Consider the following 20,375-nt stretch of genomic DNA (forward strand, 5'->3'; position numbering starts at 1 on the left):
CCGGTTCTCATTTATGGCGCTGAGGCCTGGACCCTGTCAAAGAAAGATGAGAGCGTCTTAGGATGCTTCGAGAGAAAAATTCTTCGGGTGATTTTTGGTCCCGTACGCATAGATGGAGAATGGAGGAGAAGATATAACGACGAACTGTACGGGCTGTACAGCGACACTGACCTAGTTAACAGAATTAAAGTCCAACGGCTTAGATGGCTAGGTCATGTAGAGCGGATGGACATCAACGCTCCAGCCCGGAAGGTCTTCGAATCCAATCCCGAGGGACGGCGCAGTAGAGGAAGACCGCGACTCAGGTGGCGCACCCAGGTGGGAGAGGACCTCAACCAACTTGGCGTGCGAAACTGGAGACAGCTAGCTAGGGACCGAGCTGGCTGGAGACGCTTGTTGGTTGAGGCCCAGGTCCGCCCCGGACTGTAGCGCCACCTTAAGTAAGTAAGTAAGTAATTTCAAGTTAATCTTTTAGAAAAATTAACTGAAAACTTTTTTAGCAAAACACGAAAACCTAAAAAAAAACAGAAATCTGATAAGAAATGGTTTTCGACTCAAGTATAAGGAGAACAAAGAAAGTTATATTTCTCACCTAAAATATTGTTATGAATATTTTATTAAAATTTTAAGCAAGACAAATCGACAGACAGGAAGGTTGGTGGAGTAAAGTTCCCAGTTTGAAAGCAATGATATTAGAGAAACTTACAGTGATGTATATTAACTTCCAAATTAAGTAAGTCCCTTATATTGTCTGAACCTGTTCAATTTATTTAACAGTCCCCTTAATAAAAATACATCAACTATCTTTCTCAAAAATTAATATTCCAAGTGTTTGTTTCTTTTTGGCTCACTGTTGAGCTACTGTAGATATTGTACCTAGATTTGATTGGATGTACAATATCTTATTTTGTTACACTCTCGGCCTACCAAACTAAAACTAACCAACCTAAAAGTCACCACGATCTGAAGCGACTAGACTGTGGCGGACTAGCACTAGCAGTACTAGCACCCAATAAGAGTCACTTTTTCTTTCTTAATCAGTTGATCATCGTCATTGTATTGAGCGACACGACACGAAACCATCAGATCGTGTCAAGCTTGGGTTCCATTCCATCTATCCGTCCAGTCCATTCGAATTCGATACGTTCGTCGGTCATCGCAGTTCTCTGAGCGCGAAGGGCCCTCTCCTCTCTCATAAAAAGCACACTACAACAACAGAAACACCACAATAAAATAATATAATTATCTGAAAAATAAAAAATTATAGTCTCGATCGGTTGTGCAGTATTTTGAAGTTAGTAACTCGTAGGTTACACGATTGGAAGCATGATTTTAATCAGTTCCTCCTGACTCTGTGTATTTTGAAGCGAAGATCCGTTCAATGTAGAACGCAAGTGCAAGTGCAATTGCAGTCGGCTTATAAGTTTTAAAATATAGCTTCTTATCTGAAACTGAATAAAAGATACGTTGATATTGATACCCGTGTCGGCAACGTTGTCGTCGTCGTCCCGATCGCAAGATGATCGATGATCTCTAGATTGCTTAAAATCTGTAGTTTAGTGTATTTGTTAATGGTTTCAGTACAGTGCTTTAAAGAATTATGAACTATGGAAGTCTTGAGCTGGAGATTTTTATTTTTATGCGTATTTTATTTTTTCCTTGTGAAACTCAGCAAGAATGTGTATGAAAGTTATTTTGCAGTGAACACAATTTAATTGCTTTTCTATTTCTATTTTGAAATGTCGTAAACAATATGGATAGTTAATTGCTAATTACAATTTGAATACACAATTAAAAGTGACAGTGGCAGTGGGAGAATAGTGTTGAGATCTTTGTACACATTTTTCATTGGAATAACAACATGAATAAGCGATCCACTGGATTCAATAAACTCGAACTCGATATAGCTTGAAGTATATGATACATTTTTGGATTACTCATCATAACGCGCAGCCAGAGACTACGACAACCGCAACGACGAATCCACGACTCACCTGAAAGGTGTAATACAACGCAAAGAAGTGTTATCTGAAAAGTGTTTTTTTTTCTGGTTTATGGATATTGTTTGGAGGTGCAAAGTGAGTAATGCTGTGTTATTGGTGAGGGTTTCAGTTTTAAGTGCGATAATAGTTAGAAAGTTTTTGAATACTCTTAGCAATGAGATACAACATTAAAATGGAGAGTTTGAGCGTTTTTAGAATAGACGATCTAGACATCAAGGCAGTTATTCGCAAGGTGGAATAATTAGGTCTGAGACTGAGTGCAGTTCCAAGTTTTGCAACACATTTATTCGCCTTTGCCTTTGTTTGTCGCAAACAAGTAAATAGTCTGGTATTGTTTTGTTTTTAATGTTTGTTTTAATTGTGTTGATTTACAAACTGCTTGAGACAAGCTTCTAGCATTATTGTCAACTGTTAGGAATTCCTTTTTGAAGAACAGGTTAATGAAACGATGTCTAGTCAATTCAGTTGATGTTTCGCGGTTACGTTTGCACCAATACATATACTTTTCGAAAAATTTTGTACTGACATTTCAGAAAATAAGCGGTTCCGGTTTAGGATGTGTTTTAAATTTGTCTCTTTTAAAAACGATAATCCGGACATTTTTGTTAGAACATGAGTTTAATAATTTCCTTGCTTCTTACATATTTTTCCTTTGCTGTTTTTTAAAGACAAAAATATTACAAGATTTACATTTAGACTTGAAGATTTAATGTAAATATGTTATGACTCATATCTCCAGATTTCTAGTTTACCAATTAAAATAAAATATATGTGTAGATATACTATATTCATTGATATCATCATTATTTGGTCAATTCTGGGAGGATTCAATACAATTTCAACCAAGAATATATTAATAAGTTGGAATTTAGGCACATACAAATTGTTAAAAGATTTATTATATAGATTTAAGGCTGTTGAATTGTACTTCAATACAGACCCAATATATTCAAGGTACCGAGGGCCATATCTTTAACAAAACTATTTTATAAAATAGTAACCTTTTTTATATATAACGTAGATGCATTTGTAGTAGGTAGTACCCGTACAAAAATGCCAGAAGTCTTGGGTTCAAACCCTGCCTGTGGTATTTTAAGCTTTTTTCACGCGTAGTGCATTTTGCAAGAATTGAAAAATTATCCAAGATCCATTCTTGTCGTGAAAAGTGCTTTTTCAAATTAGCTGCTCAAATTAGTTGTAGGGCCTTTCCATCCCTGATAACACTCTCTCACACAGGAATGGTTGAGATTTGTAAGTCACTATAGGCCCAAGTTCTCAACGGACTATTGCGCCACATAATTTATTAACTTCCCGTTGGAAGTTATAGTAATGGGTCCGATTTGTCAAATTGAAAATTTTAAAGTCGAAATAAAAGATTTTTAGTCTGAGCATGGGTGTGTACGTATGTTCGTACGTCCGTACGTTCGTCACGTTTTCTTTCGTCACCCATATCTCAAGAAAAAGAAGAGATATCGACTTCAAATAAATTTTGTTATATAGATAATATGGCAGAAAGATACAGAAAGGGTGGTTTTTTACCATAGCAGCACAGATAATAAATTTATTATCTGTGATAGCAGTTTAAAAAAAGTTGCAAATTTTGGTAAACCCTTAATATCTCATGCACCAAAAACGCTAGAGACTTGGATTAATAGAATACAGTCCCTGGCCATATTATTAGACGCACTTAAGATTGTATGCAAAATCTTAATTTCCAGTTATTTTTACTATGTATGCAGAACATTATGTTGTCAGGGATGGAGGGGACCTACAATATATATTTATGAAAAGAGTTACTCTTGGAGAATTTGTCAATTCCTCGCAAGAGGCAGTACCCGTGAAAAGACTTAAGATAGCATATACAGGGATCGAAACCAAGACCTCTGGCATGACAGTCCAACGCACTAACCATAATGCCATGGGTACTTTTGCTTTAATAAGAGCCTCAATTCTGCGCGGCATACTGTCAATGCATGATTTGACTGTTTCCTGCATTTGTGAGTGGTGATTCCACACGTGAATTACTCTTTCAATAAATGACCGCATCTTTAGCTACTTCCCTCTTCATCAGATCCCACACGTTTTCAATTGGGTTCATATCAGGGCTATTTCCCGGCCAGCCTAACAGAAGGATGTTTTTTTCCCTCAAACAAGTTTTTATGGACTGGGCTGTGTGGCATGAAGCTCCATCTTCCATAGAAATGGAACTATACGTCCATTCTTGAACGTTAAAAATATTGCGTATAATCTAATAATTATAAAAATTCTTCAGTGCGCCTATTAATATGGCCAGGGACTGTATATTGTTACGTAATATCAAATAAATAAATAAATAAAGTTTTTAACATCTGGAAAAATGTTGAAAAAATCGAATTGACAGTTTTTTTTATAAAAATACAAACCTAAAAATAAACATTACTCAAAGTTGGTAAAAATTGAATTTCGACTCAAATATCTTTTTAAAAACTTGAGATTATGGTTTTGAACTTGGTTTATCCTATATTAAATATTGTTTTAAACTTTCGGTAAAATTTTTAGTCATTGACAGTTTTTTTTGAAAATAATAAAAAATTAAAAGAAAATTCAACAAAAGTTGGTAAAAAATAATGTTTGACTCAAATATCTTTTCAAAAATTTGATATTATGGCTTCAAACTAAGTTTAACTTATAAGAAATAGTGTTTTAAACATTTAAAAAATTTTAAGAAAAATCGAACTGACAATTTTGTACAAAAAATAAAATCCTAAACAAAAGAAATGAATAAAAGTAAACGTAAAAATTAATTTTCGACTCAAATATCTTTACAAAACCTTGAGATATTGGCTTTCAACTACTTTTATCTTCATACAAATTTTTTTGTCATCATTCAGTAAAATTGTGAGAAAATCGAATTGACATTTTGTTTTACAAAAAATAAAAACCTTAAAAAAAAACAATACTAAAACTTGGTAAAAAAAAAGGTTCCTACGACTCAAATAGCTTTTCAAAAATTAAAAATATTGTCTTGAAACTCTTTTTATTTCACAGAAAATATTGTTTTCGATATTCAGTAATTTTTTTTCCTAAAAATCCAACAGTCCGTTTTTTCATAAAAATATAAAATCTACATAAAATAGTAAGCAAACTGGTAAAAATTGATGTTTGATTCAGGATATATCTAAAATTAAGTTCATTCATCCATTTTGTAAAAATTTAAGAAGTGCTACTAAAATTGGTAAAAGTTTATTTCCGACTAAAAATCTATTCAACAAAACTAGAATTTTAAAATAAACTATTTCTTTACATAAAAAATATTGTTGGTAATTCTAAATTTTTAAAGAATAATTCAACTGACAACTTTTTTAACCCAACAGGAAAACCTACAAACTTTTAAGCAAGACAAATCGACGGACGGGATGGGAAGTTATCAGTGTGGGTCGTATACCAGTCTCTTTTTTATTTAATTAAAGACATAAAAGTTACATATTTCAAGAAGTACATCAATTTTTCGTAAACGTTGTGATAAATGGTCACATTTACCTTTTTGAACTTTAAACACTTATGTCCTAGGTTAGGTAAAGCTTTTTAAAAAATAATTGTGGGTTTATTGTGATACCACTTTATTCTATAGAAACAAAAGTTATACATACGTTAGATGTATAGGTCTAAGGTCACGAAACAGGAATAACTTTTTTCTAAGCTTAGTAATCATTTGAATCCCTTAAGTGAATTGTTTTTCCTATACAGCTTCCACAAAAATCATTTGGTGTACAATGTCCAGTTATGATACAAATAAATGATCTAATAAACAATTTTCTTAATGAAGAAGCACTTAAAAAATGTATGTCAAAATCTGTTTCGTTTCGACCTCAACTTAAGAGTTAGATCTCAATTTATTATAGATTTCAATTAAATTATTTTAGGGGCTATGTACACCACAGTTTGATCTGCTAAAATTAGTATTCAATAGTTTCTGGAGTCTTATACTTTAACGACTAAAACTAAAGTTTAAACTACCAAGAACTGATGGTGATGAAATTTGTCATCACCATCCTATGATTTGTCGAAGAAGTAAGATTTATGCGAGAAAATCTTTGTGAATAAGGCAGTAATGTATGGATATCATGAAACCACGGGATTAATCATAGAAAAAAACGCAAAAATCTTTTCTGAATGGCTTCGAGTCTTGTGACGTGTACGGCGCGGGCGTAGTAAGGTGACCATACTGTACAAGCATATTCCAGGACTGGTCTCACAAATGAAACAAAAATTAATTTTAAAACATATGGATCACGGAAATAACGGCCAATCTCTTTATAAAACCAAGAACTCTAGTTGCTTTTTTAACTATGAAGTTAATGTGTTCATTAAATGTTAGTTTAGAGTTTAAGACAACACCCAAGTCAGAAAATATGTACATATACTCTTCTTAAAGTACAAAAATCAAACATGTAACTAAAAACGATTGGAACTTTTTTCCGTGTAAAACTCATGGTTTTACATTTGTCAACATTTAAAACAAGACGATTATTATTGCACCATTCCCTGAATAATATTAAGTCTTCTTGCAAGAGAAGACAGTCAGATGTAACTCTACATTTTTTTAAAAATTTCAATGTAATCAGCATATATTAGGCCAGACGAATTTCGTATGATTGCAACCAAGTCATTTATAAATAAAACAAATAGAATAGGACCAAGGTGACTACACTGGGGGACACAAGAATTCACAACAAATGAACTTGAACACTCATTACGAAATTTAACACTATAACGTCTATCTTGCAAATATGAAAAAGTTTATGAAAAAGTCTATAAATATTGTTAAGTAATGTTTTATGACACAATTTGTCAAAAGCCTTGCTGAAATCAGTAAAGATACAATCAACAAACAGATTAGTAGAAGTTGGACGCTTTTTAACAAAACCATGCTGGTTATCACAGATAATTGAACTACAGTGAAAAGAAAGGACGCTACATACGACTGACTCAAACAGTTTAGGTATCACAGATAGTTTAGCAATAGGTCGGTGATTCATTATTTCGTTTTTAGGACCTTTTTTGTGTACTGGTATTATGAAAGAGCTTTTACAGATAAAAGAAAACAGGGAGTCACTTAAAGACGTGTTGAACAGAACACATAATGGGTGTGCTAAATACGCAGCACATTTCTTTAAAATGGATGATTGTAAACCGTCGGGACCAGGACTAAAACATTCGTCATGTTGTAGGATATTATTAAGGACAGTATCTTCATTTATAACGAAATGGAACGAATTTAAGTGGGGGAAATTTAAAACAGTGGTAGATGTGTTAGGAAAACTAATAGTATTATAATCTAGAAAAGCAATTATTCTCGGCTCATTACTATTTGATGTCGAATCATTCATTAAGTTAGGGTACGCACATGTTTTCTTATTACGATTAACGAATTTGCAAAAACTATCAGGATTATTTTTAAGGTTAAATTCAATTTTCCGAATGTACTCACCATTATATAGGATTATAGAGTAGTTAGTGAAAAGTTGTTTTATTATAATGAACGTCCTATAATCATCATCAGTTACTGTTTGATTATACTTTATCCAAGCTTTGCTCCTTTTGTTTTTGTTTTTAACGTAAGAATCAAACCATGGTATAGTAATCAAGTTATTTCGAGTCTTTTTAAATAGAATTGTTTTGTAGAAACGTCAAAAAGAGTTAAATAAAAAAATGTTACACATATCGTCTATATTTATGTTCCAAATAAGTGAACCCAATTGATCGTACATAAAAAGTTAACAAGTTTTTCAAAATAACACCTACTAAAGTTGAATTCTAGTGTGTTGTTATTGGATAGCATATGAGGTTAATCCATGTTTAAATTAAATGCTTTGTCTTATGCAGGATAATGGCGATCTTCGTCCACAATTTTGACAGCAGGAGAAATCACAGCTGCTGCAGAGCATACGGTTTCGGAGAAAAATAGCAGATCAAGTGTTTTTCCAAAACAGTTCTTCACAACGTTGAGTTGATTTAAGCCACATGAAGACATACCATCTGTTAATAAAAGCTCATTTGAAGATGACGCATTTATTGGAACTTAGAAGTTATCGTCCTCAATTTGAATCCAATTGAGATTGGGTAAATTAAAATCTTCAACAACCAGTACTTCGTCTTCAGGTTCCTAACTTTCTATACAGTTGTTTAGTTTTTCATAAATCTGTGGTTTTAACAAGACGAAGCAACAAGTCACACACTTGTTATTAAGGAGAAATTTGGTATTCACATGGATTCAGGTTATGGACTCCTGATCTAACACAGCTTGATTGGTCTGCGGCGAAACGATTGAACACTTGTAGGCCAACATTTGCAGCGTTATTGCTCATATGTGGCCATAAATGTTGGAAAAAGTCATCGAAAATTGGACCTCCAGGTCAAGCTTTATACACACCAGCCGTGTTGTGTTGGTCATATACCAAACATAATATTTAAAATTTAAAAACACCCTTAATAAGGACTGAATGCTGAATTTATTTGTATAAATAATTGGTAACTAACTTCTGTAGAATTGTGCTTTCGGAATCCTTCTTAATTTTCACAAAGAAAATGTGATACCATTAATTTGATCAAAGGGATTCATTACCAGAAGTCTGGAAGTCATTATTAGCACTTCCTTTAATTTATCATACGACTTGCATCACTTTTTACTCGCACCCTTTAAATTTAAGCCTTAATTGTTTTAATTTAACCAGCTCCTTTAAATTTAAATTACGTATAGTTTGCCGAAGTTCTCTTTATAATTTTGCAATCTGCAGAAAATGTAAAAATTGTTTATTTGTTTTTATTTTCTTCACCCACACTCAGTATTTTATTGTGACATTGTTGAGTGTCGGTTAAAAGTTCACAACGAATTTAATTAGCTGGCGGAAAGAGAAACACATTTTATATGTGAGTAGGTGAGAGGTTTTGAAAAGGCGCCTTGGCTTTTCTTTCAATTGTCCGATAAAATCAGCCAGCCAGCCAGCGAGCCAGCAGCATTTCCAGCTTAAAAATGTACATAGATGTTTCAAAGTCCCTGCGTCAACCCGTGCGTCGCGTCGTCGGTCGCTCGGTTGATTGAAAGTGACCCCTTTTAAACGGGTTAATTAACACTAATTTAGAGTATCTATAGCCCATAACGTACATTCATATACTCCTAGTACGTAAAAGTGACTTCTTGTGTTATTTAGGATAAGGGGTGAATTGAATATTGACTCTGTGTCATCTACCGTGGTATTACCAGAACCAGAAAATTGTGTGCTATTATACTCGTATGAATATGTTATTTATATAAATGACGATATTTATGGATGACTTAGACCTTGTTTTTTGGAAAATTAGCTTGAACTATGAACCAAATTTAACTCAGGAATTTCAAATTAAATTAAATAATTGAATGTTCTAATAATTGTATATACTTCTACTATGTGTGTGTGTGTATAAAGACGAATCAATAACTTTTGTTTTTCTATGTACAGAATGAACAGCACCTTGCCGATAGAAGCTGATTTTGAGGCTTCAACACAATCATGGGCTACTTCTACAATGAGGGACGCATTGAATGGAGATGAAATCAATAGGTGAGTTGGTATATATTTTTCACATTCCAAATACAGTCAAAGAAAAGTTAATAATGTATTTTGGACTATCAATTTTCATTAGCTGAAATTCTATACCTTAGCTTGTTGCTTAATTAAAAATGTGTACTGATTAGGCTTCTTGGGGCAATTTAACACAAGAACCGAACGGGACACAAGATCCTTGGATGGAAAACTGAAAAGTTTCAAGTACAAAGGCAAACAAAATTTGTTTTCTAATTAAAAACAGGAAAGGGATTTATTGAATAAAGAATTTATAGAATAAAGTTTATTGGATTTTTTAAAAACACCAATATTTATTAACTTCCCAAAGGAAGTTATTGTAATGGTTCCGATTTGTCAAATTGAACATTTTGAAATTTCTCGACGTTTCAAGGTCCCTAGAGTCGAAATAAAGATTTTTAGAGCATGGTTGTGCGTGCGTGTGTACGTACGTCCATAAAGGCAGAAAGATGCAGAAAGGAGTCTGAAGAAAATCACATGCACGGTTTTTTTACCATAGCAGTTTAAAAAGAACTGAACATTTTGGTTAGCCCTAAATATCTTACGAACCAAAAACGCTAGAGACTTGAATTAAGTTTCATATACTATATTGTAACGTGATACCACACAAACATATTTTTTGAAAAAAATTCAATTAACGGTTTTTTTATAAATTAAAAAAATGAATCAACTCGAAAATTTTGGGCATAAAAATGATTTTATCTCCAAAACAATTTTTTACAACGAGAAATAATGTTTTGAACATTTGGTGAAATTTTGAGGAAAATCGAATATACAGTTTTTTTTTTACTCAAAGTTGTTAAAAATTGAATTTCGACTCAAATATCGTTTCAAAAATTTGAGATAATGGCTTTAAACCACTTTTATCTATTAAAAAATATTGTTGTTAATATTCATTCAAGTTTTGAGAAAAATAGAATTGACAGTTTTCTTACAAAAAATAAAAACTTAAAAGAAAATTTAACAAAAGTTGGTAAAAATTGATTTTCGACTCAAATATCTTTTCAAAACTTTGAGATATTATTTTTAAACTATTTTTATCTATTAAAAAATATTTTTGTCAATACTCAGAAAAATTTTGATTAAAATCTCTTTTTACTAAATAAAAACTTAAGAAAAAAATAATACTAAAACTTGGTAAAAATTTACTTCCTACTCAAAAAGCTTTTAAAAATTAAAAATATTGTCTTCAAACTCTTTTTATTTCACAAAAAATATTGTTTTCGATATGCAGTAGTTTTTTATAAAAATCCAACAGTCCGTTTTTTCATTAAAAAAATGTAATCTACAAGAAATAGTTCTCAAATTTGGTAAAAATGAATGTTCGGTTCTTAATATTTCCCAAATTAATTTCATTCATCCAATTTTTAAAAATTTAAGAAATGCTCTAAAATTTGTAAAAAAAAAGTTTCGACTGAAAATCTGTTTAACAAAACTAGATTTTCAAACTAAACTATTTTTTTATATGAAAAATATTGTTGGTAATTTTAAAATTATGAAAAAGACGAAAATCTACGTAAAATAAACGTAAATTAAGACCAAGGCATATAGTTAGTTTTACAATTGTCATGAACTTAAAAGACGGAACTTTATTTCATCAAATTGTACCTTAAGTTGATCGTTCAAAAACTACTAAAAACATAATTTTCTACAAAACACCTCTCAGGCAAGCTACAATTCCATTTTTACCAGAATTTTATATTTTAAAGAAAAACTTACTCCTTTTCCAATTTGACAAAGAATCTTTTTACATAAAATATCAAATCAAATTGTGCAGAAAATAAATAAATCATAGGCTAAAAAAGTTCATTCCTCAGTTGAATTAGTTGAATTAAAAATCTGTGATTAGCTGTCATTTTGACATAAGTGGAATTGACTTGATAGTTATGGAGTTCTTTTTTGACTAACTTTCCAGACAACTTTCCAATAAAGTCAATTAAAGACAATGGGCGGGTTCAGACAATGTAAGGGATTTAATTTTTTGTAGTCAACTGCGTTCTTTGAACGAAAGTTAAGACCAAGGCAATTAGTTAGTTTTACAATTGTCATAAACTTCAAAGACGGAACTTTATTTCAACATACTTTTTTACAACCCTTTTTCATAAAACATCAAATAGAACTTTGCAGAAAATAAATAAATCATAGGGTAATAAAGTTCAGCTCTTAGCTGAACTAAAAACTATGATTAGCTGTCATTTTGACATAAGTGGAATCGACTTTATAATTAGGGAGATCTTTGTTTACTAACTTTCCTATTAACTTTCCAATAAAGTTGGCCTTTCTTACTATCAAGTCCCTTATGTCGCCTGAACCTACTCTTTATGAGAATAATCGAAAAGATGTCATATAAATTTAGCGAATTGCTAAAAGTTAAAGTAGCCATTCCGTTATTTTAACTTTAGCAAATTGTTAAGAGATAGTAAGACGTTAAAATCGTTAAAAATAAGTAAATCATCTTTTAATCTAAAAATTAAACATTTTACTAAATCTTTAAGAGAATTTGTCGTAAATATCTCTAAACGTAAGAAAGTTATTTATAAATGTTATATAACATAGAATAGAAGCATTTTAGGCTAAATGCATTTGAAGTTTACTAAGAATGTTTTAAATCTTTTTTAACGCACCTTTTACTGGAGCCATATAAAACTTTTTATCTATATTAATAAATATAATTCAAAATAAATTAATGTTTCTTCCACTTTCTGGTTTTATTTTGTATTGATCTGGACACACCTTTGGAATTCCACAGAAAAAAATAATCTAATCTATTTACGAAAATATTCTAATCGTTTTACTTAATTTCACATTAATACGTATTATTTCAGGCTTAGCTTTCGAGAAATTTGTTTTGTATTCATTTGGATTGTGTTACTTAATTAAAGGTTCAATTCCAACTTTGATATGCACATTTAAGCATTTTTTCTTTAAAAGTAGAGTAAAAGTCAATTGAACATTTATGAGGGAATAAATGACTTGGTGTAATTGTAAACCTTTTCAGAAAAGACAGAATATCTGACCTTGGGAATGCTAAATTATTTTTGGAGGTATTTGCACAAATGACTTTAAACTACTACGAAAAAAAACAACATTATTTTGAAGGAACCAATATTTTTTGATAAACCTTTTAACGTTAAAATTCTTAATCAGAAGCTGATTATCTGATCTTTTCGTTATACAAAAATTAAACAACATTTAATTGTACATCTACATTTTTATATTGACAATGACAACCATAAGTTCATTCATTCCTTATCAAGTGTGCAAATAGGAAATAGCTTTGAACAACTCGAAACTGCTTTAGGTATCTTGAATAGTACAGTGCGCAATGTTTATAAGAAGCAGCTTTATAAGAAAGGAAAAACCACTAATAAAGGTTATTCAATATAGCAACTCACTTTGTATTTTAGAAAACTAAATAAAATATTTTAAAATTTGTATTCTTACATTGAGGCATTGAGGCATTGAGAGCAGAAGTGGAGTAACCCCAAATTGCAATAATTATAGAAAAACATTTGTTTATTATTGGTTTCCTATTTAAAATAATCTCAAATAAACTTTAGCTATGTCATATCTGGCGGAATATCTTTTATTTTAGATCTTCACCTTATCTGTAAATGTGTGATTTACTGGATTTTATGTGGCTTACACCACTTCTGCTTTCTGGATACTGAAATTATTTTAAAAAAGTAAGTTGGTTACACCAATAATTATAACGTATTCGTTATTACTGCACTTTTTAGAAATATTGAAGCGGGTCTCTTTCAAAAATTGAAGCCATTGAAGCGTAAGCCATTCCACTTTCACTTTATTAACATTTATCTTTAGATATGTTATATTTTTTTCAAATTTTATCGTCGAAAACTTCACAGATCCATCCGTAACAATAATTTTAAATGGATCCTTCTTTCTTGCCGCTGCTGCTATAACCATATTCAATTGTATTTAAGGCTTCTCGTGATCAGTCGTAAACTTTTCTTTACACATTTCTTGCAAAAATCTTTTATTGGAGCGTTTATAAACAAATATGAGCTATATTCTGCATCGAAAGAAAATGTAATTTTGGTCATGATAGTGTAATAAACTCAAAATTTGCAAAAATGAGGGTTACGCCACTACTGCTTCCAGTGCCTCATATGTACTAGTACATACATACATATGTTCATATGTCAAACTAATAAATACTATCAATTTTTTTAACTTCAACGCATTTGACATTTAAATCCGTGTCTGCATTGTTCTTTTTTGATGTGAATCTCTTTAATGTCTCATTATTTCATATACATAACTTCCGGTTATTATTTAAAAATTTCTGCTTCACTATCCTATTCCTATTAAAACATCAAAATGGTGTTAAATTAAATAATTAAAAGTCAAAATTAAAATTAATCTACAATAATTTGAAGAATTTGCTGAACAGTGGATTTATACTACGCCTATTAAGAGAAGTTTTTATTTTCTTGTAAGGTCTTTAGCTGTTTTTATAAGCACCATACAATATCTACCTTTGTGTGAAATTTCAAGGTTCTTTGAAATCAGGAAATCCCTCATAATATTTTTTAGTAGTAAGGGTTTTTGTGATTTTTGAAGTGCTATATTTCTGGAACCATTTGTCAAAGTACTGAGAGTTGAGTAGCTTAAAAAATATTGACAAATTAAGGTTTCAGAAAATATTGATGGTTGATGAATATTGATCCTATTTTTCCTTAAATTGTGATTATAAATATCAAAAAATTCAAGTTCCGGTCTTATAAGCGGTAGGTACTGTTCACTTCATACATACATATGTGTACCTCAATAAACAAATTTTAGTCTTTATAATATCAGGTATAAAAAATAGATCTTTAAATAAAAAAAATAAACATTTATAGAGCGAATATGACATTTTTGAGCCGAACGAAAACTATGATATTTTTGTTAAACTTTGAGTGGAATTCGCATCCGCTTCCATTTTTGCGTGTCATTACATCTTTATAGTAATATTATTTTGCTTTTATTTTACAAATAAATATTTGTGCAATTTATGAATAGTTATGAGAACGTTGGTTCTTGTTCTACACTTTACTTCTAAAATGTCAAAAAAGGTTATCTCGGCGCTGTTATCGTTCATGAGAAACCTCTGTCGTCGTTTAAAGAAGAACATGATTGTTAAGGCTGCACAAGCGCTTCCATCTTATCAAATGCCAATGATATACACAAACTTCGCTTAAAGATACAACAGACAGACAAATTCATAATAGACATAATTGTGGTTAAGGCGGCAACAAGTTTCTTATTGGAATATGGGTTCAGTGGATGCGCTCTCTGATAAACAATCGCACGTTGAGTAAAGATCGTTTGTCAAATAGTTCTTTTTAAGAGCTATCTTTTTTTATTGACAAAAAAAAGAAATTGATACGGAAACTTAACATCACTATTGCGATGTTCGTGCACTTAAAAGTGTATGAGCCTTATAACCGTTTAGCTATTTAAAAAAAATGATTCAAAATTTCCAACATCGAATTTGATAACTTCGATAGTTGGTAAACGTCTAATCATTAATTAAATGTACATTTCTATGAACGACCATAATTGTTTGTCTGGTTTTCAAGGTATATTTTGTACCTGATGTGTAATGTAATATTCGAGGTAACTAAGGTAACCGGTAGAAATTATTAAAGAGTTAATTTATACTTACTTACTTACTTTAGGTGGCGCTACAGTTCTGTGTGAACTAAGGTTCTACCCAACAAACTTCTCCATCTAGCCAAGCTAAATGAATCCAGTTCCGCGTTCCAAGTTGGGTGAGGTCTTCCTCTACTGCGCTGTCCTGTGAGTGTGGATTCGAAGCATTTAGGATCGGGAGCATTGATTTCCATGCGCTTTATGTGAACCAGCCATTTTAGTCGTTAGAGTTTTATCCTTCTGGGTACAGTTTGTACAGCCCGTACAGCTCGTCGTTCCATCTTCTCCTCCACTCACCGTCTATGCGTTTGGGACCGTAGATCACACGAAGAACTTTTCTCTCGAAACGACACAAGGTTCTTTCATCCGCGCTTTTGTCAAAGTGGATGCTCATGTAACGTATAGCAGGACGGGGATAAATAAATGTGACAATTTGGTCGTTTGAGAGAGGGCCTTACTACTCAATTGCTTTCTTAGCCCAAAGAAACACCGGTTAGCAAGAGCAATTGTTTTTTTGATCTCAGCACTCGTGTTGTTTTCTGAGTTTACAGCGAAGCCTAGGTAGATAAAGCTTCTGTCGTTGGTGACGTTTTGATCGATCGATTGGTCGGTGTTGTAGGTCCTTTCTTGATATTTTTGTTTTGCCCTTATTAACTGATAAAACCGCCTGCCTCAATACTCACAAAAGTCCAATTGACATACATCAGGCTGAGCAGGGGCGCGAGAGGGATTCCAAGCCCGGGACCGAAAAATCTCGGGTCCCACCATATTTAGCATTTTTTTTCTAAAGTTCTTACCTACTGTCACGTTCTAATTTAAGAAACAAAAATAGAAGAAAAAAAATTATAAAAACAGAAACCGAAATAAAGATTTGTATTTTGTTTTAAGTTGCCGGGCCCCTAATTTTGACTATAAAAATTTTCAAAATAAAATGAATTTGAAATGTACGTTCAATTAAATATTTATTATGACTTTCTTTTAATAGTTCAGACTTGCCCAATTTTTTACCAAATATTTAAAAAAATGTACGCCAATAATAATCAGGGGCCCAGATCGGCAAGCTTGTGGCTGATAGGTTGTTAGATGGCATGCAAACAGGAGCCGATTGCGAAAGCTTGAATGATTTTAAAATTTCGGGCCCTAAAAATAAGTGGGAATATGTAATGTCATAAACATATGCCAGTAATTCGACAGACTTTTGAAAGATAGTGCCTCTAGTATCGACGTGAAAGCTCTGCACTGTTCTTAAAAGTACGATATTAAAGAAATCGCATCACAGCGCATCACCTTGTCTAAAACCTTTTTTTGCATCGAAGGGTTCGGTTAAGTTGTTTCCAACATTTATGAAGCAGAGTAGTCATCCTGCACAAACGCCGAGTTTGGCAGGGATGCCAAAACTAGACATGGTTCTATACAGTTCGTCCCTTTAAATGCTGTCAATTGCGGCCTTAAAATCGATGAAGAGATGGTAGGTGTTGATTTAATGTTCTTGGTTTTTACCAAAAGCTGCCGTAATGTAAATATTTGATTGACTGTCGACTTTTCTGGGCTAAGACTAAATTGATAAGAACATATCAGGTTGTTGACGATGGGCTTTAGACTGTCATATTTTACAACAGTAGACTGATGCCTCTGTAGTTGGTGCAGTTTATAGGGTCTCCTTTCTACGTGATTTGGCAAACAATACTGATCATTCATTCTCATCGGGCATGCCATATTTTACAGATAAGCTAGTACATGCTCATAACCAAATAATCTTTCACTATTTTGTAAGAGCTCGGCATTCGAGCCATCTGCTCCAACGGCTTTGACTTAGATATGGCAATTTTTACTTCGTCTAAGTCGGGTAGACGGGTTTGTCATGGCTTTCGACGTTTATATTGAATATTTTGTCCTACCTCTCTCTTCTTCTGCTCATAGAGCTGGTGAACAGTTCTCGTACTTCTATGCAGCTCTTTGCGTGCCTGTTGTTTGGCTGCTTTTGCCTGCCGACATTCCTCATTAAATCAGGGGTTTCTTCTTGGTGGCTGCTTGAAACCCAGCACTTCATAAACGGCTTCTCTGATTGCATCTTTGCAATGTAGCCACTGGTTCTCGGTACATTGTGTTGGCGGCAGAGAATTTCGAAAGAGGTTATTTGTGACTCGGTTGGAGAAGGATTTGACGATCATTTGCGATTGTAGCCGTTCGACTTTGTATATTCTTCTTGCCTTGGGTCTCTAAAACCGTAGTGCTACCTTGGCTCCAACGAGGTAGTGGGCTTATTAAGTAGGTCATGGTAAATGAAATGTGTGGAACGGTTTTCAAAAATCCACACTTCTGCATCAAACTGCATAGACAAAGGATGCACTTTAACAACTTCAATGCTCGAAGTCCAAGGAAAGCACAGTTGCGAAACATAAGTCAATTTCTAGCTCAAGCTTAAATTTAATTCACAAGCTATTAGTGACTTATGAATTTAAACAATTAAAATAATGAACCAGTAAGTAAATTAGGAATTAAAAAATAATAAATCTTGAGGAAGTGAAAAGGATTATGAATTAAAGTTAAGTGACTCATGATTTACCAAAATGTATTTCTCATGGCTCGAATGTTTTTAATTCATGAAACCATTGAAACACTTTCGAAAATAGCTCTAAAAATTATATAAGTGGACATTTTTGTTTTAATTTTGAAAGAAATCATTGCAACACATCATGGACACAACGTTTACCCGAATTTTTTGTCCATATTGTTTCAGATTTCCAAGATCATTGCTTACTTTTGCTGCGGTCACGACCATCATTATAATGCTGGTTGGCATTTTTGGGAATCTCCTTACAATCATAGCCCTGCTTAAGTGCCCGAAGGTGCGAAATGTGGCAGCTGCTTTTATTATCAGGTAAATGAATATTTCTTAAACTGAATTTTATAGCCAAACGTAACGTAATATTTGCGTGTTATTTCAGTCTTTGTTTAGCTGACTGTCTATTTTGTGCGGCAGTTTTACCATTCAGTGCCTTTCGCTTCATTCAAGGAACATGGACACATGGCGATTTCCTTTGTAGACTGATTCCGTTTATCCAATACGGAAACATTGGAGTTTCCCTGCTCTGTATTGCTATGATAACCATAAACAGGTAAGTGATGTTCATACCTAAAAAAGATTGGATTTAAATTAATGTTGGAACTGTTTAGATACATTATGATAGCTCACCACAGCGCGTATGCAAAAATCTACAAGCGGCACTGGATAGGTGTTATGATTGCGTTCTGCTGGCTTTTTGCTTATGGAATGCAGTTGCCAACATTGTTCGCTGTTTGGGGAAAATTTGACTACGATGCGAGACTTGGAACTTGCTCTATTATGAACGATGAAAATGGACACAGCAGTAAAACTGCCTTGTTCATGATTGCATTCGTCATTCCGTGCATCATAATCATAGGATGTTACACGAAGATATTTTGGGTTGTTCACATGTCAGAAGTTCGCCTACGTCAACATTCAAACAAACAGAATTCAATTCCCAACAATCTCAGAGAAATGCCATCAGGCGTGACATCCAATGGAACGACCAACAGAATGTCTTCGCCCGTGTCATCTAGCTCATTCAGTACTACTAGTGGAGCAGAAATAACTAAGACCAGAATCTCACATAAAATCATTAGAGTTAAGGACCAACGTGATGTCAAAGCAAAACGCAACGAATGGCGTATTACAAAAATGGTACTAGCCATATTTCTGTCATTTATTGTCTGTTACCTACCAATCACGGTTGTAAAGATTGCTGACAAGGATGTTAACTCACCGGGACTACACATTTTGGGCTACATTATGTTGTACCTTTCATCATGTATCAATCCGATAATTTATGTTATCATGAATAAGCAATATCGAAAAGCATACAAAACAGTACTAATGTGCCAACCATCAAGACTACTTCCATTTAAAAATGCCGGAAGTAGCGCCGGAGGTATTTATAGAAATATTTAAATTGGTTTTGTTTAGCCTTTATTTAGATAATTACTTATTTGTTTTAGAGAAATGGAAAGACATAAGGTCCAGCTACAATCACAGCCGTACAATTGTGTCACAAGTATCCGTGATCGATCCACAAACAAGCAGCAACAGCTACAGCAGCAATCAGTCGCCAGTTGTGCTCGAGCTATCGCCTCAAACGTTGCAGCCTCTGTCGAACTCAACAACCAAAGCTCCCATAACCAACAGCTCGACGATGAATATGACCAAAAATTCCGACCCTATTTTGCCAACTACCAAAATAGCAACGGAACACATTTTACCAAATCTTTCAGCTTCAACATCAAACAACAACCATCATCAAGTGATCAATCAGAATCAGAACAGCGCTGCATTGAGCCATCCCCTTGCAGAAGTTCAACAACAGCCGCAATCACAGCAAATACAGCAACCGCAACCGCAACTGCAACTATTTACCAAACCCCAAGACACTCATGTTCAAGATTCTCGAATCACGTTCTCAGAGGGGGATGTAATAGTGGAGGAAGACGAAGTGGAGACGGAAAAACTGGAACAACAGACATTCCCAAACCCCTTCCACTCGAACTTGTTGGAATCATCCGACACGAACATGACCAATCAGACCCATCCGAATCTTTCCGAAATCGAGAAAAACCCACAATACATAAACGGCTACAAGCGAAATATCAACGACATTCCAGATAATAATACCAAAGTCATTTCAAAAACAAATATCTTAAGAAATTGTTGAAAATAAGATAGTATAAGATTTTAAATAGAAAGTAATTTTAAGGTTAAAGTTAAAATTAATAAAATCCAAACATTTGGTTATGAACCTTTATAACATCAAACATATACCCAAGTGACCATATTGATACCGAATGTCACTACTCGATTGTCTTATGCGATCCTATCCTTCTTTACCTCAAACTATGAATGTTCCTAAAGTAAAAAGGGATTTTCTTTAAATTTAGGTTTTGAAGTGATGGTTTTCCAAAGAATCATACAAAATGCATCCCGCCAAACATTATATTGACGATTCTCAAACGAATCGAATTGAATGGCCTTACACAAGCAGACAGTTTGGAGATTATCAAATAAGACTATGAAAAATGGACAGGCTTAGACCCA

General features: G+C 33.1%; 1 protein-coding gene across 1 annotated transcript; it reads left to right on the plus strand.

The window, feature by feature from the left end:
• Nucleotides 1-1,060: 1,060 nt before the first annotated feature.
• Nucleotides 1,061-20,099, plus strand: LOC129946229 (G-protein coupled receptor moody). Its single transcript, XM_056056347.1, has 6 exons — nt 1,061-2,078; nt 9,482-9,583; nt 18,006-18,146; nt 18,214-18,384; nt 18,443-19,218; nt 19,286-20,099. The coding sequence occupies exons 2-6, from the start codon at nt 9,483-9,485 to the stop codon at nt 19,993-19,995; spliced, it is 1,899 nt and encodes a 632-aa protein (XP_055912322.1). The 5' UTR covers nt 1,061-2,078; nt 9,482; the 3' UTR covers nt 19,996-20,099.
• Nucleotides 20,100-20,375: the final 276 nt, after the last annotated feature.

The sequence above is a fragment of the Eupeodes corollae genome, chromosome 2 (assembly GCF_945859685.1).
Source record: "Eupeodes corollae chromosome 2, idEupCoro1.1, whole genome shotgun sequence".
NCBI classification, from domain to species: domain Eukaryota; kingdom Metazoa; phylum Arthropoda; class Insecta; order Diptera; family Syrphidae; genus Eupeodes; species Eupeodes corollae.